This window comes from Epinephelus fuscoguttatus, linkage group LG1 (genome assembly GCF_011397635.1).
Source record: "Epinephelus fuscoguttatus linkage group LG1, E.fuscoguttatus.final_Chr_v1".
NCBI lineage: Eukaryota > Metazoa > Chordata > Actinopteri > Perciformes > Serranidae > Epinephelus > Epinephelus fuscoguttatus.
The window spans coordinates 30866256-30893122 of NC_064752.1; the positions used below are offsets into that span (position 1 = coordinate 30866256).

General features: G+C 42.7%; 1 protein-coding gene across 2 annotated transcripts in view; it reads right to left on the bottom strand.

The window, feature by feature from the left end:
• fgd5a (FYVE, RhoGEF and PH domain containing 5a) overlaps positions 1-26867 on the bottom strand; it is a 44517-nt gene that overhangs the window by 16481 nt on the left and 1169 nt on the right. For both annotated transcript variants that reach the window (XM_049573617.1, XM_049573607.1), the window contains exons 2-7: positions 22402-25123; positions 13471-13588; positions 11065-11123; positions 10646-10676; positions 6386-6537; positions 4599-4755 (exon numbers count right to left, since the gene is read on the bottom strand). In XM_049573617.1, the coding sequence (XP_049429574.1) occupies positions 4599-4755; positions 6386-6537; positions 10646-10676; positions 11065-11123; positions 13471-13588; positions 22402-25123 (3239 nt within the window). The remainder of the gene's footprint in view (positions 1-4598; positions 4756-6385; positions 6538-10645; positions 10677-11064; positions 11124-13470; positions 13589-22401; positions 25124-26867) is intronic.

Here is a 26867-nt window from a genome sequence, read left to right on the forward strand (position 1 = left end):
GGGAGTAAAACACACCAGTCTTTGTCTTCATTATCACAATCAGCAGAGCAGGATTTAAAAGTGAGACAGAGAGCTGATGCCTCTTTTAATGAGCAGGCCTTCTCCAATACTCACTTCCCCTTTTGTTTCTATTTTTCTTATTCCGTCTCATCATCTTTTTCTCCTGAACTTCACAACAGCCTCAGTTTGAGTTTCTCTCACTTTCTGTCGCCCCCCTCCTCTCTTTCCTCCTCTCTCATGATCACCGTGTGATGCATCAAGTACAATAATAACCAGCTCTCCATTATTAAACTCGCTTGGCTTCAGAACATCCGCTCTCCTCAAGTGTTGCTTGTAAATTGTCATCCAATTGACACTTGTTCAGAGGAAGTGGCTTTCCAGAGATGGTAATTAGCGTGTGGTTTGTTTGGGTGAGCAAGCCAAATGGAGGAGGAGAGAGGAGGGAGAGCGTGTGAAGCCTCGTGCTGGGAGATAAACACATACACACACACATACACACATGTGTGGACAAACAAACACACCTTTCAGACTCTGTCACAGCCAGCTGATTTGCTGCCTGCGCACACACAACTGATCTAATTGGGGAGTTGTAAAGGAGGCTGCTTCTCTAATTAGCTTCTGTCTGCCTCATTGCCCAGCTGCCTTTACAAGGAATTCACTCCATCGCTCTCTCCCTCTATCGCTCTCTATCCACCTGCTGCACAGCCTCCTCCTCTCCTCCTGGGCTTCTTGCACAAGAGGAAACACACAGGCTTTACACAAACACGGGCCACGGCATGAATATAAATCCAAGCTGGCGTGCTCTGGAAAGACGTTTCATAAAAGTAGTTTCACAAGATCCAAGCAATTTGTGTATGGACATGTCCCTGCGAAACAGGCACCAATACAACCAGGCGCACAGTCTCACACAAAGGGAGAAACGCACATGTACACACACAAAGACGCACAACACAATGTTGGTAAACAAGCAAGTGGCTGTGGAGAGGAGGCTTTAATCCTGTAAGGGTCTAGCTCTGATCTGATCAGGGTCTGTGGCTACTTCATCACTGTCATCACCACATCCACAATGAAATTACTACCACTTATACCGCTGGACTTTGGCTTGTAGCAAAAAAAAAAAAAAAAGGCAGAGGAGAAGGAGGGTGGAGAAAAAGAGACATGTTGAGGGAGGTAAGGGTTTAAGTCTTGGAACAAAGAAAGAGAATAAAATGGCAGAGATTGATGAACATTTTTTAAATTCACAAATATAGCTGCAAGCAGTGAGAAAAACATTCAAATCAGAGTTTCCCACCCCAGTGAAGTATAATGGCCTGTGAGCTGTCATACAGAGAACAGATAAATGACCGTCGTCCCTCTTGGTAGTACACATAGAGTATCCCATGACCTGCGAGATCCTCCTTGCTCTCCCTCGGCCCTCCTTCTCCCTCATTACAGTGGGGTCACACACACCTTGCAATTCCCAAGGCAGTGCTCCGATTCAATGCAACATCCATCACACACAAACACAATGCCCTGGTGTGGGAGGGTGGGAAGGACAGACCTCAGATTATAGGCTTATATGCAGTGTGGGAAACGTAAATACGATATGCAGTGTGCACATGTAGTGGCAGGTGTGGAGAATCTGCCTGTGGACTGAGGAAAGATTATTGAAGATGCCTCTGGGTGTTAATTTTAGAGGCAGATGATAAATCACAGTGTTTATATGGACACAAATAAGGAGTACTAAAATGCCTGATTTTTATTCAGACTGACCCTTCTGTAGGGCTGGGCGATATTTCAATATTAGATCGATATCATGATATGAGACGACCGTCATCTTAGATTTTGGATATGGTAATATTGCATGTGTTGTCTTTTCCTGCTTTTGAAGGCAACATTACAGTAAAGTGATGTCATTTTCTTACCAGACTGTTGTAGCTGTTCTACTATTTGGCTTAACCCACTTAATCATTATCCACATTACTGAAATCTCATTGTGTAAACCAGTGGTTCCCAACTGGGGGGTCGCAGTCCAAAAGTGGCACACGTTAATTTGAATTACATTGAATTTTCAGGCCTGAGCTTTTATTTTGAAGTGCTGTTTCCTGCTTTAGAGTGACTGACTAATGGACAGCTACTTAACAAAGACAGCAAACTAGCTCAACGACATGGCCAGAGGAAGTTTGGCACTGAATATATTAAACTGTGTGGACCTTGAACTCATGACTAAGGAGAAATCTGGTCCCTGTGGCTGGACCAGATGGGAACCGATGGTGTAAATATCATATATAAAATAATGGATGAAGCCACTGTAATGTCACCCAGAGGTTTGTGGACTCCCATTTCGAAGCCTCAAGTTTGGCATTTTGGCTGTCGCTATGTTGAATCTTTAAGAGCCAGAAGTGACCATATGTGCAGGAGCGAACCCTAAAGCTACCTGCTACCTTGGTTAGCATGGTGCATTTATAACAACTGTTATAATACTAATGCTAACGATAATTTTCTCTCTAAAACAGGCTGTAAACCATTAAAACAAAATACACTTACTGAAAAAAAACTGAGCGTCTGACTCCCTAGAGGGTCCTTTAGTACAACTGAACACTGAACAATACTTTTTATAGGCGACCATAGCATTACAATCAACTTTCATGAACTGAAAACACACTGAAATAGTGACAGCTACCACTGTGCCTATACTCTGTGAATCTGGGGTTATGTATCTAACCAGTGTTGCCACTGTGGTAACTATTTGTCAGTGGATGGCACACACATATCACTCAAAGCAGTCACGCCCTAAATCATGTGTAACTTTAAGCCTTAATAAAATGTAAACAGCTGAGCACAGTTGTCATGTTTAAATAAGATATAGAGACCAAAACCCTTTTTTCGTACCAGGCTGTAAACATGTTTAATTCTGCTGTAAACTTGAACATTTCAACTTGGGTATCTACAGGGATTGACTTGCTTGTGGAGCCAGCCTCAAGTGGCCATTCAAGGAACTGCAGTTGTTGCCACTTTAGTGTTGGCTTCATTTTTTAGCCCCAGAGGTTGCCACTGGGTAAATATTTTGAGAAAGGACCAATAGCTAACCCTACAATATCAATACTGAGGTATTTGGTCAATAATATTGTGATATTTGATTTTCTCCATATTGCGCACCCCTACCTTTCTGCAGAGAAAAAACCTCCTTGTGTCCATAGATAAGATGATCACCTCTATCATTCTTTACAAGTCAATCCATCTATGGCTACTCTAGATAGCAGTTAGTGTTTTATGATGTGAGAAAAGGGACTACTATCAACTTCATGACTCTAAAATGAAGCAGTACATTACCGACTTTGATCAAGGTTAGAGAGGGCTAAATCATGAGCTGATGTAGACCAGGTGTGAAAACATGCTATAAGATGCTAAAGGTCAGTGTGACGCTTTAGAGTCTTCATCTCTCTCACCTCCACTCCCTTCAGTTTACATCAGCTCTATTAAAGTCTGGCAGAGCCAAAATTTTCCTGGGAAGGGGCAGCTGCTTCTGAATATTCATGAGCGGAGACAGTTGGTGGCTTGTCCGTTAGCTTTTCTTATCAAACTAGAAACGCCTGGAACCATTGTGTCAGCCACTCACAGTGAATCAGAGTACAGCATGGAGCTGGTAATGCATACATTTGGGGGGGAGAGAGGGTTGTTGAGTTAAATAGGTAACTTTGTGAAACCTTAAGTTTAACATAAACAGAAGCCTGGGAAAGGCTCGTCTATTTTTCTTAATTTAGAGGGACCTGTGTGCTGCTACACAGCCGGTTTAACTCTGTATACTGTGAGTCAATTGTATAGACCAGGACGCAGCTGCATGGAAATGAGAAATCCATCGCTGTATCTCTGTTGCCTTATCTACAGGCTCTCTTAATGTCCTGTCTTTTAGTAAAAATAGTCAGTTGCTTTGTCATCAGCTTGGACTACACCTATTCCTCCTCAACATAAGGATAAAGTGTTATTTAAGTGGACCAGGCAGGCACACAATCCGTAGACCACTGTGATGGTTTTAAAATGAGCTTTTGCTGAATTTTGATCCCGTCATCTAAATCCCACTGCCCTGCTCTCCAGGGAGTATCAAGGATGAAGAGATCCATGCTGGACAAAGAATGAGTATTTGGTGTCGAGTGGGTATAAAATATGCGAGCATGGCAGAGGAAAGGTCAGTCCCATGGAGAGGAGCGGGATAGAGATGGTTTAGAAAGGCCATTATCTCCCCGCGGAAGCTGGGTGACAAAATCTAAGTTGAGAGCCTCTGAGTGAGTGCCAGGGGAAATACCAGGTTCGATCTCTGTTCCCTGGAAACACACACTCACAAATACCAGGTTCGATCTCTGTTCCCTGGAAACACACACTCACAAACAGAGAAACGAAACCTCAGATTTGAATACGTGACTATCAAAATATTTTTTCCAGCTCCCTTTTGAAGAGAATAATTTGGTGTTGAACTGTGCTCCGAACCTACATTCCGTATCGCTCAGTTGTAAAAACACAAGGGAAAATGGGAAAATATGGACATGGACAAAAAGACCTACTGTTGGCAGGAGACTCAACAAAGAGCTGCATTATCTGCTCAGGTCTGATTAGCGTTTTACCTCAAATTTCTTGACGATGTCGCTGAAGGCCTGGTTGTCCTTGCAGCTCTCCTCCAGTAAGGACATGCTGCGATCATACTCTGAGATGAAGGTGTCAAACACCTTGAAGTCTTCCTGACGTGACAGGATCACATCTACCACCCTTTGGCTCTCCTCCCTGAGCATAAACGAAAATCAGAGATTAGGTACATTCTCTTTAGTCACTTCATGCACAGGGAATGTTTGTGAGTTACATAAATGTAAATATCCAAAGTCTACAATGTGTGATGCATATCAAGAACGTCTTTTTTTTCAAGATGTAACCACTTTCCTACAACCAGGCTACCTCTTCCTCAGTTAGTGACTTCCTTCACTGACAACCTTTCACAAACAGATGTAAACATTTTGCTTTCCACTGCAACTTCTGCGAGTCAGAAAGTCATTTGTTTTTCAGGAAATTCTACAATATTTGTGACTGCACTTCATTTTGGTCTCTTTGGGTTGGCTGTGGCTCGGGAGGTAGAGCAAGTCGTTTGATCCCAGGCTCCTCCAGTACACATGTCGAAGTATCCTCCATCGGTGCGTGAGTGCGTCTGAATGACTTTAACTGAGTAGTAGGCACCACGTGTGGTAGCCTTGACCCCAAGTGTATAAATGTGTGTGTGTGTGAATGTTAGTATAAAAGTGCTTTGAATGGTCAGAAGACTAGAAAGGCGTTACACAAGAGTGAGTCCATTTACCATCTTTGTGGAACATCTCAAAATGTTAACTCTAAAAAGAAGCTGCTGTTGAGAGTCTCCAACTATAACACAACAACTGAGGTCTCGGTCTCAAGGAACAGTTTCAGGACATTTCAGAAAAGATGTGTTTTCGCAGAGAGTAAGATGAGAAAATCGACAACTCTCATACCTGTCAATTTATTACAAACAATCAGTAGCACAACATGTGAGCGCTAGAAGTGCTAGTAGGCTTGTTTTAACTTTGGCCAGAGAAAGGCTAGGTGTTTCCCCCTGCTTCCAGTCTTTATGCTAAGCTAAGCTAGAAGGCTGCCTTATATTTAGTGCACAGACATGAGAGCCCAGTTATAGTCTGGCATGGGGGTGTACCCTGGACAGGCCTCTCGCAGGATAAGAGTTATAATCAGTTATGGAAAATGAATGAATAAATGAATGAATGAACATGAGAGGGGTATAGAATTTATCATCTAACTCTCAGCAAGTACGTAAATAATCACATTTCTCAAAATGTAGAACTACCCCTTAAAAAATCAGCACTGATTTAAGAATGAGAAAAGTACAGCAATAATGCTTTAGGATGTTTTTTTTTTTAAAGGACAGAGAAGATGATAAATATGATAAACTCCTATGAAGGTATACAGTGACTTGCTCCAAAGCACTTCAGTGCAGTAAAGTTTACAGCTATGCAAGGCCTCCTGGTTGAGGAATGACCTCCCAAATTATTATGTCGTCCTGCTGTGCATTTTAAAGCAGGGTTGGGATGTGTGGAGTTACTATTGTGAGTTCAGTGGAGAATAAATGTATTTCTGTAAGCTGATTTTTTTTCTCTTTCTTTTAGTTATTATTTTTTTTTGTTATTACTGTTTGTTTCTCTCCTTAAGTTGAGCAGAGGTCTGCTGTACTCTCCAGACACATTCCTTCTTTTTCATTATCTGTATTTTATGCAGTCTTATGTTTGTGCAAATAAAATAAAAGTAATTAATTGTGGCCATTACGCGACATCAATACTGTAGTAGGCTGTCTCACTTTCTCTGTCTATATTGTGACTACATTGTCCACAGTGTTTCTTACCACTGGCTTACGCGTTCCTCCAGCTCAGTGAGGATGCTGCTGTGGAGGGTGTAGACCTGGGGGAGCACGCCCAGTATCTCTCCTAACCTCTGCTCCTCCAGTACAGGCTCCTCTTCCTCACCCACCGCCTCTGTCACCGCTGACCTGAAGTCCTGCACAGGGGAGGGAAAAAAGGATTTGTGAGGAGAGATTTTTAATAACACAAAAAAATGTGGGGTAGAAAGAGAGAAGAATGGAGGAAATAGTCGTTAGGATGGAAGGAGGAAGTGAGGGAGAGCGGCAGAAATGCAAGGCATTGAGGAATGAGGAATGAAAAGGGGGAGAAAAATGGAAGGAAGGAAGGTCAGATCCTCCTAAACATCCTTCCTGCCACCCTCCCTTCAAATCACCTCAGTGACTCCCCACCACTATGGGCTCTGTCCAGGCATTCAGGAAAGGTGGTGCTGCTTACACAAGAGTTACACACCAGGTGTTGTTGCATAAAGACCTTGGTACTCAATGACACAATGCTGTTTTGTACTGTACATACTCCCCACTTTTCATTTCACCGTAGACAAGAGCCTGTAGACAAGAACACTGATCTACAATGAATTCAGGTCCACTGAAGTCCATTCAGCACACATAAAACACGAGCAACAGGCATTAATAGCTGCAGTGTCAGAGACTAAGAGGACTAATATGAGGAGTTACGGCACGCAGGAGTGAAAAACCAGGGGAGAGGTTATTTATCTACTCAGCAAATGAAGACACAAAATGAATGGAGGTGGGTGAATTGTTAGGAGGTGTCAACATGCTTTAAAAAATCTCAGTTTCCTCTGTGGGCCAAGCTGTCTGGAAAACAAACATCACATATAGGCTATATATATATAAAGGCTCGGCATGTCTGTAAAGGGATAAGTGTCTGGAGCCCATCTCTTCCAGTTCTGAGCAAAGCACAGACATAAAACAAATAGAGTTGTCCCAGTCGGCCGTGAGATAACGTGGTGACACCAGGCGCTTCAGAACATGCCGTTCATCATGTGCAATCGATCGAGTATGAGTTAACATTCATCACATCTGCTAGGGAGAAGAACAGCTAGTTACGGCTCTGGTTGACTCTGTCTCCCAGGTTACACACACACACACGCACACACACTCAGATCCATGAATGAGAGGAGCTTTACTCTCCATTTCGCTGGCCACCTCTCCACCTTATCCCTATTTCCCTCACGTAAGGTGGGTCAAGAAGCAACGTTAAGCAGTTGGTTGAGCAGCCAGTCATGCTCGGTTGTAACTCAGCACAGAGGATCTGTTCAGAGGTCGCTGGTTACAAACGAGAAAAAATACTAAGTCTTAGCCTCATATGTTGAAGCTGTTACAGGGAAAGTCCTTTAGAAGAGGAGCACGGCCTCCCTTCCTATGTGGAGACAGGGTCTGGAAATTCTTTGTATTCTTGTTATTCCTTATCAAACAATGGAACAATAGCTCATGTGTGCCTCTCACTTAACGCTGCTCCTGTTTTTGTGTGTTTGTGCATGTTGTGCCGCTGGAGTGTTTCCCAGCTACATTGCTCAGTTTCGCTCTAATTATGACATCAGTCTGCATCGGACGGTAACTAATATCTCAGCACATCACTGTTTGAAGTTTAAAGAATAATAAGAGCCGAACGGTGCACCTATGCATTATGCAACAGCGTGATGAAAAAGCCCTCAATGTCACCTCAGAAAGGTGGCAAAAAGATTCAATTAGGAGGTATGGTAACAGTGAAGAGGGGCGCACGCCAAGGTTACTCAGTATCTCTTAAAGTGAGAATTTGTGAAAACAGATCATTTACACTGAAAAACAGGTTTCACGCTTCAGGCTACGCTGTCAAAATGTCACTTCTGAGGCACTGATGCCCATATTGACTTGCAGCATATGTTGCTGTCTGTACTTTGGCATGCAGCAGCTAATTACTATAATTGAGCATCATGATGAGGCTGCAGATTTATGATTATTAGAGACGTCCATTGTATAATATTTGCATTACTTGCCGTTTAATGGCATCAAATTACACATTACACAAAGCAGCTGCTTTTGTACCCGCGGCAGGCCTTCATAAATCACAGTGAGGGGGTACACATGAGGAATTCAGGTTATGACCTCATTCAAGGTTATAAGGTACAGGCTGACTGATGGGCTGCTCTGAGTTCAATGACTCTACCTGTCAGATTTGTAGTGGCAACCATCACCTTAATAGCAACTATTCCACGCCATTCTTTAAAACGTGTTGCCTATCTGACCTCTCCTGAACGACCTTCTTTTTTCATTAAAATTAAATGATTGTTTCAACCGTTTCAGTCTTTTGTGTGGTATTTTTTTGGTAAACATCCTTCTTTGTTTCTAACTCTGGAGGGATGTGGTCTTGTTTCAACAGGCAGTAAGTGAGAATCAAGGTTGGGTACCAGCCTCAGTACGTTTAAGCATAGATGGATTACTCAACAAGCCTACTGAGCAGTGTCAGGCAGCCCACCTGGCCTCTACCTGCAAAATGCCACTCAAGTTAACACATACTGAGCAGGAAGAGACACAAAAAGGCCACAACAGAACCACAATGAGACAGAAAACAACCAAAAAACCCCCCACATTACATCAAAGACACACAAAGTGACTGCAAAGAGACTCAAAATAACTGCAGAAAGAGGCTTCACAACAATAAAGTCTGTGTTTCTTGCTTCTATATAGGAGAGGTGGTGGGGCCTTTTGCATATCTGTGCCCAGGGGCCCATTGTTTGTTAATCTGGCCCTGGTTTTAGGGTACTGACCAAATTATATCAGTACTACCAAGCACCGGTTTACGTTAAATCCAACAGTGCCGAATGTCGGTGTCTGAGAGCGCATGTGAGAGAACGCCTCCTTTCCACCTTGTTTCTGCCTCATATGCAAATAGTTTTGCTTTGTGTCCATATTTCCGTATAGTATGTGGAGTATGCCCCTAGTGTCTAACGCCACAAAAAGCATCTCTTTTTGTATGGATAAAAATGCCACCGCAGTGAGTATTTTTCTCCATCTAGTCTGGTAGAAAATGCCCACGGGGTAGAACAGAGACAAAAACAGGACCAATAACAAATGGCAGAAAAGAAGTGAGAAGGTTAGCATGTCAGGTGTGTAGCCTGTTTTGTGAGACGTTTTGCTAAAAGATGTATCATCTGCTATTTTCAGCGTACTCAAGGCAAATTCCAAAAAAATGGAAGGAGGAGTTTCGCAAACAAATCGGAAATCATGGAGTTTCCTGGGGAATGAATGGACTTTTGGTTGACTTGCATACTTAAAAAGAGCTACGTGGAAAAAGAGGCATTAGACAAGAAGCAGAAGTGCCGTGGGGCACCTTGAAGCCTGGAAGCCAAGGAGAGAGCTCAGAGGAGCCACCAGGTTCAACTTCAGACACAAGGCGGAGGCGCCCTGAAGCTGGGAAGCTAAAAATGGAGCACTGCAGCCACTCCATCAGCTTCCCAGTACACCAAAACTATCTCTGTAGCGCTGATATGTGATAGTTTCGGTGTGTGGTCGATTTTCTTTTTAATATTACTGTAGTAATAGCCTACTAGATGGAGAGAGAGAGAAGAATAGCTCTGTGTGTGATTAGAAAAGAGCAGAGGAGCAGAAATGCATTTTAGTCTATTACATCACACCTGCAGCTTCAAATTATTTTCACTACAGAGAAAGTAAAGTACTTACTTACTGAATTATAGGTACTGTAACCTGTACCAGTATCATGTAAATAGATGACAACAGTTGGTAGTGATGCATCACCAACCTTGAGGGGCTTACCACAGCTCACCTTTAAATCCTCTGTGCATTAAATACACTCATTCTCCATTTTATGGCCAACCTGCTCATAAGGAGATCAAACCATACAACCACTATAAAAGGCCCCAATAGCCTTTGTTTGACCTTTAGCGGGCAGACTGCCAGCTCAGTATTAGAGTCCACATAAGGATACAAGGACAGCATCAGCCTGGTGCACGCACGCTGCGTCATCTTACAACCAACCACTCCAGGGTACAACATGTCAACTTTGTCAAGACCAGGAAGCAGATCTTGCTGCAACAACATTGATAAACCTGAGCAGAGCCTTACAACAGGGGGGAGGAGGAGAAGACGGAGACAGAGACTGGGGAGCAGACACACAGGATGTGATGTTATCAGTAGGTTTTCAATAAAGTTTAATAGGCCTTTAAGCAGGAGACATTTAGAGCGAATGTGACACACTTCTGGGCGTGGCAGCGACGGGTTTCTTACCTCCTGAAGGTACTTGAGGGCACTGACGTGTCTGGAAAACAAAAAGAGAGGAACACAAGATTTAATTAAACTGCGAAAAGGAATTTACAACCTTCTAAACAGCTATCTTTCTACAAGGCTCATTAAATTATCTAAATTATGCATGATGAGAAAACCACATCAGAAGAATGGTTAAGTGTGTAACAGGGCAAGGGCAGGGCCGGTGTGTTTAATAAGTTACACAAGACACTTGTGTAATTGGCTGTCAGTTACTCTGCATGCTGCTCAATGAATTAGCTCAGGGGCAGGGGAGATACAGTTGGAGGGAATAGGAAAGTAGGTGCAGGGTGCATGAGATTTGGATGCAGCGTGTTTGTGTGTGATGACACACTGTGGAAATGTGCGTTTGGGGAAATCCATGTGTACAGGTAGATACTCACAGTCTCTCCGAGTCGAGGAGCTCCTTGGCGACGTAGAACGCTCGGGATCGGCCATCAATCTGCGTGACAGGGAGGGAGAACAGTGGGAGATGAATGAACACAGCTAATGTTTAAAGGCTCTCCGTGGGCATTTATTCCTCTCAAACATTAATAGGAACAGCGACACGGCAGCCAAGGAAACTGGCGGAAAAGCAAATTCACTTTTTTTTTTCTTTTTGCTAGATTTCCGCTGTCAAAATAAGACTGATTATTTCATTACAGTACAGCGTAGACATGAATGCTTGCTCAAATACGGGACTTTTAAGTTCAGATGCATTATGTATGAGAGGCTGTGTGTGTGCGGCGACAACAATACTGCCCATTGATTTAGAGGCTAATCACCAGGTCTCAAAACATCCGAGCCAAAACATAACATTGAAGCCATTTAGGAGTTTACCGGCAAGGCTCCTGTGCTTTGTCAGTGTTACTTTTTCCTATGTGGGGCATTTCACAAATACTACATTAGAAGCACGCTGATCTTCATCTCCTCCAAATAAAACCAAAACACAGTTCCATTAAATGAAACTGTTCCTGGGGCCGACTCAAGTCTCCCCCGGTTCTCTTCCTCTCTGTTTTTTCCTCTATTTATTGTTTTCTTTGCTTTGAAGAAGAAGAAAACAAGGAAATGCATGTCACGTGATGAGAGCTCTGGCCTGGTATTATTATGGCAGAAGGACGGGTGGGGTCTGTCTCTGATCTACTGTAAAATGGCAGCCTTTTTACTGTACGGAAGTCTGGGGAGTCTGAGGCAATATTCAACTAGCTCGATCTCTCTGGACCTGTACATGCCTCACATAACGCTCCACTGAAGCAATTTTGGCTGGTGAATGTGGCATCTATAATGCATTTACCAACAGAAAAGTGCATCGTACAGTACTCCTACATTCATATTAAGATATAATATTTGTTCAAATGACAACTGCATGTGTAAAATATTAAAGGAACAGTTCACAAATCAAATCAAAATACATATTTTTCCTCTTATCTGTAGTGTTTTTTATCAATCCAAATTGTTTTGGTGTGAGTTACTGGGCATTGGAGCTATCAGCTGTAGAGATGTCTGCCTTCTCTCAAATATGATGGAAAACTCAATAGCAGTGTCTCTTCCATGAAATCACGACCCAGTTACTCAAGATAATCCACAGACCTTGTTGTGAGCAACTTTATGTTGGAACTATTTTCTTTTTATTGAACTACATCCGCCAACTGTATCACTGCGCAAAAGGAAGCTCCTATCTTTTCACGGACAAGAGGCTCGTGCTCGACAGCGCAAGATGTGAACATCATTGGCGCCCTCCTCATCTGAGCTGTAATGTCAGCTAGCTCTGTGTTTTAGTTAGCTAGTAGTAGGTGCATGCTTCCATCTGTGCAGTGACACAATTAGCAGGTGTAGTTTGGCAGAGAGAAAATAGTTCCTACATGGAACTGCTCACAACAATGTCTTTGGATTATCTTGAGTAACTGGGTCATGATTTCTGTAAAGAGGCATTGCTGTTGAGTTTTTCAAATGTACCGTAAAACTTCAATTAATAGCCCGGGCTATTGTCTGCGTAAATCCCTGAAATCAACGGGCCTACATTTGAGACAGGCCTTTAATTCCTTTCACAAAAAACTGTTGCTCAGCAAAGATCAGGAAATACAATCAAATTATTTATTTGAACTAGCATGAATATTACTTGTATAAAAATTAGGCTTCAAGTAATACATCAATTACGAATCATTCATTTGATCTAGCTCCGACAGATAACATATCACGGAGAGATGAGGCACTTAATGATTACGGTACCTGACTTACCAGCACAACACCACTTTATCCCATTAAAACAATACTCACAACTTGGATTCATTTCTATGAAAAACCCTTCTGATTCTGGGTAATCGAGAAATGGACAAATAATTTGAGGTCGTCAACAACCCGCTTTTATACATCCGAAGAACATGTATATAAAAATGAACTGCTTGGCAACCAGACCAGGTGTCTGATTGAGATAGGCCTTTATTTGTCAAAATGTGTAGCCACACCAGGGTAGTAAAAGGGAGTAGGCTTTAAATTGGAGTTTTACTTTGAGCACTTTGAGCTCCACAAGCTGAGTGCAATCTAGTTCCGTTATGGAGAAAACGCAGACGTCTCTGTCACACTAAAACTCTCTCAACTAGATTGATAAACAGCACTGCAGGTAAGAGGAAAGGATTTTAGGGTGAACTGTCCCTTTAAAAATTACAATCTAGGGTCTGGTAATAGAGTAAAACAGGACTTGCAGCATTTTTCACTCATTAAGTCTACTTGTTATGCCAGTTGGTAGCTGGTAGGACTGAATAAACTACATTCTACCGTGCTTTCATTTGTCTCTGCATCGCATGTCTCACCTGTCGGTCATAACTCTGCTCAGCCACCCCCTCTTCCTCCTCTGAAGTACGCCCATGGTCCTCGTCCGCTGACAGCCCAGCAGGGACAGGGTTCATTGGGAAAGGCTCTGTGTAGGCACTGCCGAGAGCAGAAAAGAAAGTATGAATACAGCAAAACAGCCCTGGATACACAAATATAAATATTTAATACTACAGCAGCATCTACACTTGAGGATGTGTTCAACAGCATTGCTTTAACCATAAAGAAAGACACTGAATCTTTTCAATTGGGGATGCAGGGAGGCATTGATGACACAAACTCCAAATAGCACATTTACAGTAAATCTTTGCAGCAGCATATTCTCAAAACACTGAGCAATAAATCCCCCGTAAATATGTTGTTCCTTTTTCCTGTGTGTGTCTCTGAACATTTTCACTCCCCATATGGAGGCCTCCAGTGGCACGCCGTAATCTCTTTCATCATTAGTTCATCCACAGACGGCACGGTTGTGTTTGTACACTGGTAATCCTTTTGGGTGCTGCAGTACCTGAGGGGGGCACGTTGTAGGTCACTTCACATGTAATCCCTTTAAATGCTACCTGTGGTAATTATTAATGTCCTCTGGCCCATTAAGACCCATTACAGTGTGTTTGACCAAATTGACATCGCCAGGATGATAACTGGATAACATGTATTCTCAAAGCAGCTTTATGGCAGCTACCAGGTTTCACAAGAAGAGGGAAGGATTCATAGCATAATGTCTTTGCTCATCATCACCGTATCTGTGCAGAATGGTATAGCTAACAAACACTCTCTTTCTGAAGAACTGATTGATGTGTTCAATAAAAAACAAACTGATTTTGAATGTAAACTGCAAAAACTGCAGAAATCTCATTTGTTTTTGACTGATTATCCACCAGGGCTGCAATTAATGATTATTTTCTTGATTAATCAATCACTTTTCTGTCTATAAAATATTGTAAAATAGTGAAAATTTCAGTATTTCAGTATTTCCCAGAGCCCTAGATGACGTCCTCAAATGTCTTGTTTTGTCCACATCCCAAAGATATTCAGTTTACTGTCATAGTGGACAACCATCCTGGAATCTGAGAATTTAAAAATAACTTAAACCAATGAATTAATTATCAAATCAGTAAAATGTAATAGTTGACAACCAATCAATTTATCATTGTAGCTCTATTATCCACATGAATATGAAGAATACACCAATCAATAGATCATAGATAGGACTGGGTATTGTTAAATGAAATTAAGATACCAGTACCCTTAAACTGATACAGATATCAACAGAGTACTTGACTTGATACTTTTTTTTTTACTTTATTCAATACCCATCATGTGACTAGAACAGGGGTCAGCAACCTTTGCTATCAAAAGAGCCAAGAAAAAGAAATCTGTCTGGATCTGCAAAACACATTTGACCCTCATGATAAAGGTAACACAGCATTTTAAGTCGAATTTAGGCTATGAACATTACTAATAGATCTAAATGAGCGTTCATTAATACGTGTTAGCACAAAGTGGCTACTCTGCAGTGGGCTATCTCTGATTTACTTAAACTTTGCAGCGTTGCCAGTGAAAGCAAACAAATTTGTCCACACACTATTAAGTCCTCTATTTTACCTCAAAACTTTTCCCTTCTGGGATTTGGAATCCACAGTTAGCCAAGCTAGGAAGCATCAAGGCTACTGTAGCCATTGCTGGTGAAGCTTTTAGAGGAAAAGGCGCCAGGCCAGATGAATGTCGCACATTTCAGTTCACGAAATGTTAAAGCAGTTTTTTAAATCGGAGTGTAGGCCATGCATTTTTACAATTGAAGAATGTAAAAATCACTTAAGGCCAACAACAATTAATGAAAATTAAAATATGTTTTTTAAAAAACATATAGTTTTCTGTCACAGCCACAGGGAGCCACTGGAGAAGTGTTAAAGAGCTGCATGGTTGCCTTCCCCTGGAATAGAAGCATTCAGTTGTGTAAAATGCCACAAAATGCCACTGTTGTTAAGTCTTGCCATACTTTCAAATGTTTTTAGTGGCATCTTCACATTTTGAACTGCCAACTCTGTCAAACACACTGTGCTCGACTTGACCACAGACTGTACGGGTTGTAGCTACACACACTGCATTACAACAAAGAACACTTTTGGGTGATTGGCTGCGAGCAAAATCATATATATACTCTTTTTTTCCAGATATGGGTACAAAAAAGGAACGGGTGCAAGTATTAACTGACTTTCAATACTTTTTGGTACTGGGTTATTCAAGTTGATATTGAGTACCAATACTCAGGACTTTCTCTAAACTTGTCTCACGACCTCACAGATGTTCTGATCTAAGGCTGCAGAGATTAGCCCATGAATTGATCAACAGAAAAATAATCTGCAATACTCTGCTGGCGAATTACCTTTCTCAGGCAAAATGCCAAACACTCTCTAATTGCATTTTTTGGGGGGGGGGGGTTCTTTATCTATTGTGATAATAAACTGAACATTTTTAGGTTTTGGCCCTCTGTGCAATAAAACGCACAATCTGAAGATGTCACTTTGGGTGTTAAGAAGCTATGATTGTGAGATATTGCTCACCTTTTTCTGGCATTTTACAGATAATAATGAATGCTCTTCCTGATGTTTTTAAACAGCCCCCCTGTGTGTGCAGAGAGTAGACGGCTATTAGGAGACCAAAGGTTAACAGAGTTACTCGCTGGACTTCATATCTATTCAGACACACTCATACTTCAAGACACACACACCATACACACACACACCCATCGCCCCTATTGGGTGGGCTGAAGAAAGCACCTACAGGCCATTACTCATGGTTGACCTCTGAGTAGACAGATGAACCTGCCGTGGGCTCCTGGGTGATGTTGGGAGGGAGGAGAACAGGAGGGATGGGTCTTCGCTGAACTTATTCTTAAGCTCTGATTTATTCTACGAGTGAGGGGAATTCCTTCATGTGTCTAACAGAAACTCTGCCACGGATTCTCACCTTCACATTTTTCACTCTCGACAGCTGTGTCTAATTTATAAAAATGTCTTCCTGATGAGCCCAAAAGAAAACCAAAAAAAATCAATGACTACAAAAACATAGACTGGAATAATTTCTTCTGTAAATCACATCTCACTTTTCTTGGACAGGAAATAAAGAGGACAGAGTGTTTGCAGTCGAGGCCCCGTAAGATCTGCCCAGAGGAAATTGGGTCGGATGAGTCAGTGATCTCTTTTAAGTCTTCTTAAAACATACTTTTATTGAAGAGCTTTTCATGGTTTTACTTGAGTTCTAATTTCCTTTGAACTGTCTTTTATTTCCTGGTTTTTATACACCAAATTGTTTTTATGTTTCTTTAAAACCAGTTGATTTTATGACGTGTCTGTTTTGCTTTGCTGCCTTGTGAAGCACTCTGTCATGCTGTTTTGGAAAGTGCTTTATACGTAAAAACTATTAGTATTAAAACATTAACTGTAGCTAACTTTAGTCTGTATTGTTTTCATCTTTGTCTCAATTCACTTCATTTCACGCTGAAACCTTCACTTCCTGTTCATTTGTCACATATGTACGGCAGCTGCACAGGGCCAAAATAAAGATTCGGAGGTCAGAATATACAGGGACAAAGTAACCTCACATATTTAACAACCTCTTCAACATTACACTGAAATATATGTCTCTCTGAATTGCAGCAAGTCACACCATCTAACAATAAAACAAACTTATCACTGATCAATAGCACTTACAATTAATCTTTAAAGTTGATGTTCTGATTTCTTCTATACCAATGTAGCCCATCGTTTAAAATCTCAATTACAGGTTTTGTTTAGCTCCAGTCAGCTCCATGCAATGTTTCCATATTTAAACCTGCAAATACGTGATACTGTAATGTGGTAATACATAAAGCCCTTTTACAAGTCCATTAAGGCTGTGCTATTATTCCAGCAGATTGCAAGCCTTTGATAACATGGCAATGTTAAATCTACTGTGTCAGATTCAGAGGAGGACAAAATGACTCTCTAGGAAAAGACCTGTATCCCACCGATCTCCTGTGAATTTGATGATGCCTGAAATATATAATTCAATTGAGCTAAACATTGAGTATTAAAATATATATTAGGTGCAATCAGACAGGCCCTTTTCAGCTTGTAATGGCGCTATTATAGGAAATAGGAGCAGCTGAATAGGTTCATTAGCCTGCCAAGTATAGATGATTGGGATACCGATGGGGGGAATCAAGAGATTGAAAGGCATTTTAAATAGTTTGCTGCTTTTGGTGATGATGATTACATGTAGCCTGTGGCTGTTGTGACAGTATGTGATGAGGTGATTTGTGAAGACGCCGGCGCTCTGACTGCTTCTGCTACACCTGTGACGTGGAGGAAGATGACTTTGGATGGTAATAACCCTGCATTATGTGACAGGCTGTGATTCAGGACCATATGTGCAACACTGTTACACCCTCTGCTCACTTGTTCTAACCAAGGGTACTTCAGGGTGTATGATGTGGGAGGAGTTCCCAAAAACTGGAGTAACAATAACAGCAGACCTGGCATTCCTGATGGTACCACACCTCATCTTGTTGTTCAAGGGAGAGTCTGGGAACCTCCGCCCCACCATGGTGACCCCCTCCTCCCTCCCTTCATCCTATCTATCCTCTCCTGTCTCCACCTCTCCTGCCTCCCGCCACAGCCCCACCCTCATCCCTGCATTTCCTGTAAACAGGCTGGTGGGAAGCTCCTAGGCTGGACACTTCCTCCCCGGGGATGACCTGGCAATGACCTCAGAGCGCCTGGCACCAGGCCTGGCGAGCCAAACGATACGCCCTGTCCACCACCTCGCCACACAGCACACAGCCACCACCCAGTACAACAATGTACTTAAGATGGCTCCCTCATCACTACTAACACTAACATAACAGTGGGTGGAGGAGCTGTTTTAGAGGCCATGGCAGGGCTTTGTCATCACTCTGAGGAGGTTCATGTTCAGTTTGAAGTGAGAATGACACCAAAGGGTGAGCTAGAGACGTACATTTTTGCATACATTACACTATAGCTCTGTTTCCTGTGTGCACAGGGACAGCAACACATCTGCATTACTGCTGTAAGTTTACCTGGACAGGACACTTAATGGGCTCTGAGTTGAGCACAATCACAAATCCTGGGCTTTCGTTGCTAAAATGCCTTTTTCAACTCTCATTTGTTGCTACAAGGCTCCTTGGCAAGGACAACTCTGCTGAGACTGCATTATCAGCAGGAGCCTTGTCTTTGATAAAGCAGCTCTAAGTTGTAACTTAGTGTGCATGCAAATATATGCACACAAACACACGCACACACAAACACCTTGGTTAGGTTTGGGATGAATCATTAGTGTGTCTGTTCTTTTCCCATTGTACACTGTGGTAGCCTGCTAATGAACATGTCTCTTTGCTTAGCCTGAATGCTTGTGCTGAAGTAGTGTCTGAATGGTGCTATACATTAATCACACAAGTGGAAACAAGCCAAGCCCGTGGAACAGCAGCTTTGTGAGTCCTCCTTAAAATGCGTGTCTGCTACTATAGGCACGGTCCTTTTGTGTGCAGTGCTCTGAGGCCATTTGGTCATTTTGCTCACCACAAAAATCCACTTTTTCCTCTGTGGGTTTAAAAACCACGTTGGCTGTTGAATGTATTCTCAATAAATCACTGCCATCATCAGCTGGGCAGCCTGGGACGACGGCAATGTCAAGCTTTGAACAGAGTTTAGTGTAAGATGTATACACAAAGGCATTGACAAACACCTACACTGACTACACATGACGTATATTGTGTGCACACATATATACGCACACTCAAATACACATAAAAAAGCCCCGTATAGGCACACCAAAGAGTGGCCCTGGCAACAGAAGCATCTCCGGGGGGAATGCGGTGAAGGGGAGGCGACAGGACAGATAGGTTCTTTGCATCATTGTGAGTGGTGTGAAACCTCCACCACACAATGAGCCACATCGATAACATCACTGGGAGAAAAAGAGCCCTCACTGAGGGACCATTGTCTGGGAAATGGAGAGGTTTCAAATGTTGAGATATGTATGGAGTTTAAAATACACTGTAAAAAAAAAGAATCATGGTATAGTGTCGACTGCTGCTCAGAATGTCTGGAGGAGACAAGCTTTATGTGAGTGGAAAGTTATATGAATGATATGAGCTGCAAGATGAAATGTTTCTCTATAAATTCATAACAGATATGAAAGACATCTGCAAAATGAAATGGTGATATAAACAGCACTTAGCTGCACCTGAAATACAAAGAGCGCCACAAGAAATAAAAACAAATGCCGATGCATTTTACCTCTTAAGCCTTTTAAGAAGCTCTCAGTAATGGCCTGTCTCTTTGACTACACACAGGTCATCAAACACAACTATTTTATTAAGACTGGGGAAAGACTGCAGCCCGTAGTGGTTGAAGCTGTGGCACAGGCCGGGGTAATTTGGTACAGTCTGACCGTGGTGATTCCTCACTCTATCACACACTGCAGTAAATCCTGTGGCCCCTTAAGGGTCCAATGAAAGAGAGGCACTCGAGAGAGAGCTACTTTAATAAAAGCTCTCCTAAACTTAACAATAAGTGTCAGGTACAGGAGAGCAATTACACCAGAACGGCTCCAGCTCCCTTTCTCCTGTTCTTACTTCCCCTCCCCCTCTTCTATATGACTTTATCGCTTTACTCTTTGTATTCTTCCTCTTCTGCGCCTTCTATTAACACATCCCCTCCCTTTGCTCTCTCACCTTTTCCCCTCATCCTTCTCCGCTTACTTGTGTGAAAAGAACTCCCCCACATTTTATCACTTTTAATTGCGGCCCATAATGACTTCATCTAATGTGAGGAACCTGCCCTCAGTGAGCCCGCCATTACCTGTTCTATCACCTCAGTTCTGCATAGGAAGCGGTGGCACCAGATGTGACCTCTAAACACACCAAATGAAAACCAGGAGTAAGCTCTCCCACAAGCATTGTCCATCTTCCCAAAGCTAGCCATGCCTGACACAGCAGGCTGCTCATCTCTCACCAAACACTTTTCCTACAAGAGGGAAATCCGATTCTACTCTGCCAGGTGCCCCCCGCTCATCTGAGATACAATGTATGAATATCTGTCAGCTGTTCAGGGGTCAAGATTGCACCTCTGAGCAGCCAGGTGTGAGCTTAACAACTCAGCTGACTACTTTAAAAGTGGTTCCAGTGATAAGCATGCTCACCTGTTCAAATGACTACAAAGTGACAGGCAAGCTTAGCCGCTACAGTTTAATACAGGCATGTATAGGAGGATTAGCTGTGACATCATACTGGATCATAAATAAAAATACATTTTAGGTTGGGCTTGGCAATATATCAATATTATATCCTTACCGTGATATGAGACTAGTTATCATCTTAGATTTTGGATATCGTAATTCTGTAAGTGTTGTGTTTTCCTGGTGTTAAAGGCTGCTTTACAGTAAAGTGATGTTATTTTCTGTTCTTACCACACTGTTCTAGTTGTTCTATCATTTGCTTTTATGCACTTAGTCATTATATCAATAATACTGATGATAATTTTTCAAAAATCTCATTGTGTAAATATTTTGTGAAATCACCAATAGACAGCTCTCTAATATCATTGCAATATTGATATCAAGGTTTTTGGTAAAAAATTATGCCAGTTTTAGCAACCATTTTTTGGTCACCCCTCTGTTGGGGTACCTAGCACACAGATCTGGTACTAAAAGGTGGAGCTGTGAGCACTGCAGTCGTTGATTGGTCAATAGTGGACAGTCACTCTGCTCAGGGCTGAGTTGTGGCTGGTATTGAGGCTCATGCAATCTCTGTTCATACCGTGGAGAGTTTTACATACACTGGTAAAGCGTTTGAAAAATATATTAATTTCAACCAGATATTGTGAACTGCATATATTCTAATTCTCACTCAGAGAAAAATAAGCGTAGTGGAGCGTCATTCTTGTGGGCTCCGGGAACACTAAACCCCTGAGCTTGCCTTAGAGAGACTAAATGCACAACCCCGCTATTTTCAAATATCCCACTGAGTAAGACTCTCGCTCCAGCCTGTTCTTTTTTGTTCTGAAAATGTCGGTGTGCAACCTCGTTCTATGGATGATAAATGAGGTGCAGACTGATAAAAGAGGAAATACAGTCCGTGCTAGATGGAGCAGTGAGTGACAACAACCCCGCCCACATGAAAGAGTACTGTTTGCAGAGGAAACACTAGGGTCTAGGTACCACATCTGAAGGGTTACTTTGGTTCTAAAGGTACCATACCGAAAGTGTTTGGTAGAAACGGGGCTTAAGGTTGCGATCTAGGACTTTTTATGATACTGACTTTTTCTGCAGATTGATTAATTGTTTGTCTATAAGATGTAAGAAAATAGTGAATAAAAAATAGCCATCTCAGTTTCCAAGAGTCCAATCTGATATGTTCAAATATCTTGTTTTGTCCAACAGTCCAAAACCCCAATATGTTCAATTTATCATCATAAACGACTGAGAAAACCAGCAAATATTCGCCTTTGAGGAGTTGGAACCTGTGAACATTTGGCACCATTGCTTGAAAATGGTTTTAATAAACTGATCTATTATTTGATTAATTGTCAAGCTCTAAGTATAGCCATGGATGATGCTGATGAATACATAATACTTAATACATTAAAGGGTCAGTACACCCATGTTTATACCCATGCAGGTAGTTTTGGTCTGTAAAGGACTTTTGGGTCTGCCAAGGTGAGTTGGCAGCAGAAATTTAAGAGAAAGATAAGTCAAAACCTGGGTTAATAAAAACAAAAATATATGTATGGCAGGGTATCACTGCAGATTAGGTCAAACATGTAAGGTAACGTGTTTTTGTAGCTTCAAAATTTACTCTCTCAGGTTTGCTTGAGGTAGTACAAAACCAATTTATCAAGCTTTTACTATACCTTTCAGTGTCTTCTTTTGATGTCTGGGTTATGCTGTCAATCCCAGGGAAACTGTTCATATCCACATAGCCATCATTCTCATTGCAGGCGACTGTAGTGCGATTTGGGTCCTCAAAAAACTCAGTCACAGTGTGGGATCTGGTGGGTCTGCCTGGGATCTGGATGTTCTCATAGTCTGAGCTCATGGCTGGGATATTTTCATAGTCTGAGGTGTCTGCACTGGGGAAAGAGATGGAGCGGGGTTTGGTCAAAGGCAGCGGCATGACGGAGCGCCGAGAACGCTCCTCGAAGGACTCCACTCTAGAGACACCCCTGCCATAAGCTTTCGGGTCACCTTTCCTCCTCTGGTGGTCTTTGTAGAAGACAAAGGGTGGCAGGTCTGAAGGACGCTGCTGCGGGGTCACAATGCGGGACTGAAGCTGAGGAGAGCTGCCAGTGCTTCTACGATCAAGTTCTATGACCCTTGCTGGGCCGTGGTGGCTGGACTCGGAGGAAGAACGTGAAGAGCGGACACTTCCATCACTGAAACCCTTCGAATCTGTCTTCTTCTTGAACTTGAGTGCCAGGAAGCGCTTGAAGGAGGACTTCTTCTTCTTAGGTATATCATTATGCTCATGCTGGATCAGGAGGGATGGGGAACTCTTAGTAACAGGTCTTTTAGTGATGTAGGCCAGCTCAAAGGGTGGCGGGATGTCCACTAGAGAGGTTGGTGTAGAAACACCACTGGATGATTGATGGCTACGCTGGGAGAAGCTTCCAGAAGAGGTGATGACACATGGGAGTGACAGATTATCATCTTTCCTCCTTATTCTGATATCATCCTTTAGAGAATGGCTGATCTCTGTGGGAGTGGTCAGCGTCAACTCTGGACCCTCTGCAGATCGGGAATAAAACAAGAAGTGGCGAGACTTCATGGACGGGACCAAACAGTTGATCCCAGGCTGCTGTGAATGGCTAAGTGGTTCATTGTTTTTATCCAAGGGCACTGTGCAGTAGTCGTGGGCCTGGTACTCTGTCCCTGTCTCCTCTGGCACAGTTTCTGGGACATAGCCTGGAACTTTCCCAGAATAAGAGCGTGATCGTGTGACAATAGTCTTTCGATCAAGTGTTACAAAGTTCTCCCCTTCTGAATCAAACCCTGCCTCTTCGTATATATGCTCATCACTGTCCGAGTCTGTGTCTTCATAGTAAGGCACAATATGGCAGTCCAGTTCCTCAATGTCCTCTTCAAAGGCCTCAGTGGTGTGGGCAAACACCACCCTGTTGGTGAGCTCTGGGGTGCGGCCTACGTCCAGGTCTGATGGCACAGTGATGTTGCACAACCTGAGGCGAGGCTGGCAGCTTGTTCTCTGGCTGAGGAAAGCCTGCTCTCGTTTAGCCGTTCTTTCTTTCACACTTTTTCCTTTGATGTGTTTCTTTTCCGTTTCTTCCTCTTCTTCGTCATCGCCTATTTCGACGTAATCCTCTGATGAGACACACTCAACCTGCTCTAAGTTATCTGCTTGAGGGCAAAGTGAATCCTCAATGTCTGCATACTCATCAGCTGACTCACCGTCCCTTGCTTTGTCTTTGTGCTGATTCGACTGCTCGGCGTCCTCCTCTATCTTATCCTCTAGCTTGTCCACATCATCTGATGACACATAGTAAGGTTCCTGATTAGAAGCACCTGCGGTCTGAACTTCATTTGAAGGTTTGTCATCAGTATCGTCCTGACTCCACTCTGGGTCAGCAGTGCCGGTCATATCTGGCGGAAGAGCTTCAATGACGGAATAAGGCCCAAATACATCCTCAGTGCTGGATGCAAATCTAAAACAACCAGAGAGGTCCTTGGTTGCCCGTTCTGGTTGCCATACCCCTGTTTCGCCTGTTTCAGCTGTGTCACATGACTCACATGTATCACTAGCATCATCTGTGGGGCCAATCACGTCGTAGGGATACTCCTCAGTTACAGTTGGAAGCATGCTGAATCCAAATGCAAAACCTCCAGCTTCCAGCTCGTTCTCATCTGTGTTTAAATCACAGCGCAAACACTCCTCACTCTGCTCACTGTCCACTTCATTACATCCAGTATCATTGTCCTTATCACCCTGACTGAGTGACTCTGTTTGATCAAGACTTTGTTCCTCTACGTGTCCATCTGAGTTTCCTGTAGAGTCACAGACTATTTCACTGTTTTCACTGAAACTCTGTTCCTCCTCTTCTGCCTCCTCTCCTGTCTCACTTTCCATTTCAGCAGGAGTAAGTGAAGGCAGTGATTTGTTCTCATCATCAGTGTGATTGCCACCTTCAGGCTGGTTCAAGTCAGTGTCATTGTTTTCATCCTCAGTAGTGTCAACAGTAGAACCATCGTCTGCTCTGACTGTGTCCTCTGAGCCGGTGCTGTCAGCATCATTATCTAATATGTCGACTTCTTCTTCCGTTTCCTCGTCATTAGCCCCATCCTCTGCCTCACTTTTCTCCTCTTTGTCCTGATTCTCCCCAGCCATTTCGTGGAGATCCTCCGTCTCTCCATCAGAGTGAGCCAGGTCTCCGTTGCTCAGGCGCTGTGGGGGGCAGGGCTCCTCCTGTGTATGAGACTCAAACAGGGGTCTGGGCTTTGGGGCGACAGGAGGTTTTGGACCACGGACAGGGGGACACGGCCTGGACATCAGTTTGGACTGCACTTTGATGGTCAGATGACTGCGGAGCTTTGGTCGAGGGACTTGCAGTGGATTTTGAAAATCTGTGAAAAGACAGTAAATGTTAATTTAAAAAAAGTAAAAGCCACTAAATAATAGGCTACTTTCATTTTATCTGTAGTATCTACGCTAACACGAGGATAAAGATGTGATTCCTGTTTTGGTATAGAATGCTGAGAGGAAGTCGAGTCCTGTACAATAGTCAGTGACATGCAGAATGCTGCAGGGGACATTATCAGCAGGAAAAACAACAGAGCCATAGAGTACTTAGAGGAGGAACAATAACATCTCCCTGTCTGGGAAATGACACATGCAGGTTGTACGCTTATAGCTAAATCTGATTCAACAAATGATTGGCTTATTGTCAAAAACTTTAAAGATGATTTTGTTATTGCTCCAAAAAATCCTTATCTGTGGCCTGCTGAAATGAATAAGCAGCTTTAATCTGTGTGTGTTAATTTTGACAGTGTGCGTCCATGTCTTGCTTTTAAATTTAGACTTAACATTGAGCTTAAGGGACAGTTTACCCCCAAATGAAAAATACAGTTTTTTCCTCTTACCTGTAGTGCTATTTATCTGTCTAGATTGTGTCTGTGTGAGTTGCAGAGTGTTGGAGATATCAGCCGTAGAGGTGTCTGCCTGCTCTTGAATATAATGGAATTAGATGGCACTCAGCTTGTGGCGCTGAAGGGCCAACACATGCTTAGAAAAACTCAACAGCAATGTCTCTTTCTAGAAATCATGAACCGGTTACTCAAAATAATCCGAAGACCTTGTTGTGAGCAGTTTTAAGTAGGAACTATTTTCTTTCTAGCAAACTACACCTGCCTAAAAGGAAGCGTACATCTCTGCTAGCTCACCTCCACTCAGCTAGCTAACATTACAGCTCAGCCAAGAAGGACTCCATTAATCCTTTCATCTCGCAGTATCACAAACACAAGCCTCTGGTCCATGAGCAGATGCACACCTCTTTCTGCACAGTGATACAGTTGGCAGGTGTTGTTCGGTACAAAGAAAATAGTTCAACTGCTCACAACAAGGTCTGTGGATTATCTTGTGTAGCTGGTCATAATTTCTGGAAAGAGACACTGCTGTGGAGTTTTCATTTATTTTTCTGGCACTTTGAGCACCATAAGCAGAGTGCCATCTAGTTCGTTAATATTCAAGAGAAGGCAGACATCTCTACAGCTGATATCTCCAACACTGGGTAACTCACACCAAAACTAGACACACCAAATCTAGATTAATAAAGAACTCTACAGGTAAGAGGAAAAAATGTACTTTGGAATTGGGGGCTGAGCTGCATGTCTAAGTTTGAAAAATTGTAAAGTCATTAAAGAGCACTGCTATCAAAATTTAGAATTGTCATGAAACACACCCGTACTTAACAAAGTGTGTACACCCTTTGTCTCTTCCTGTTATTTAGTACCTGCCCTGACGCACATCCTATTAAACCCTATGTGCACTCTGGCTATCTCTGACTGTTTTCTCTCCCTCTCTCTGTCAGTGTGTCTCCCTCTTCAGACATCAGTCTAATAGGAAACTGCCCTTCACTGTCATATATTGCTTTTTGCCCCTAATTATACATATTTTTTCCATTAATGTCACCACACTCTTTCTTCAAGAAGCCTCCTCGGACTCCACACAGGATGTCCACAGGGGGAAGGACATTAACAGCTTGGCCCCCCATCACTCCTCCATGAACCTCTCTAGGAGTACAGATTTTCACAACACAAATGGACTTCCTTCTCGTCATTCTTCCCCGATTCTCACGAAACATACTCACAC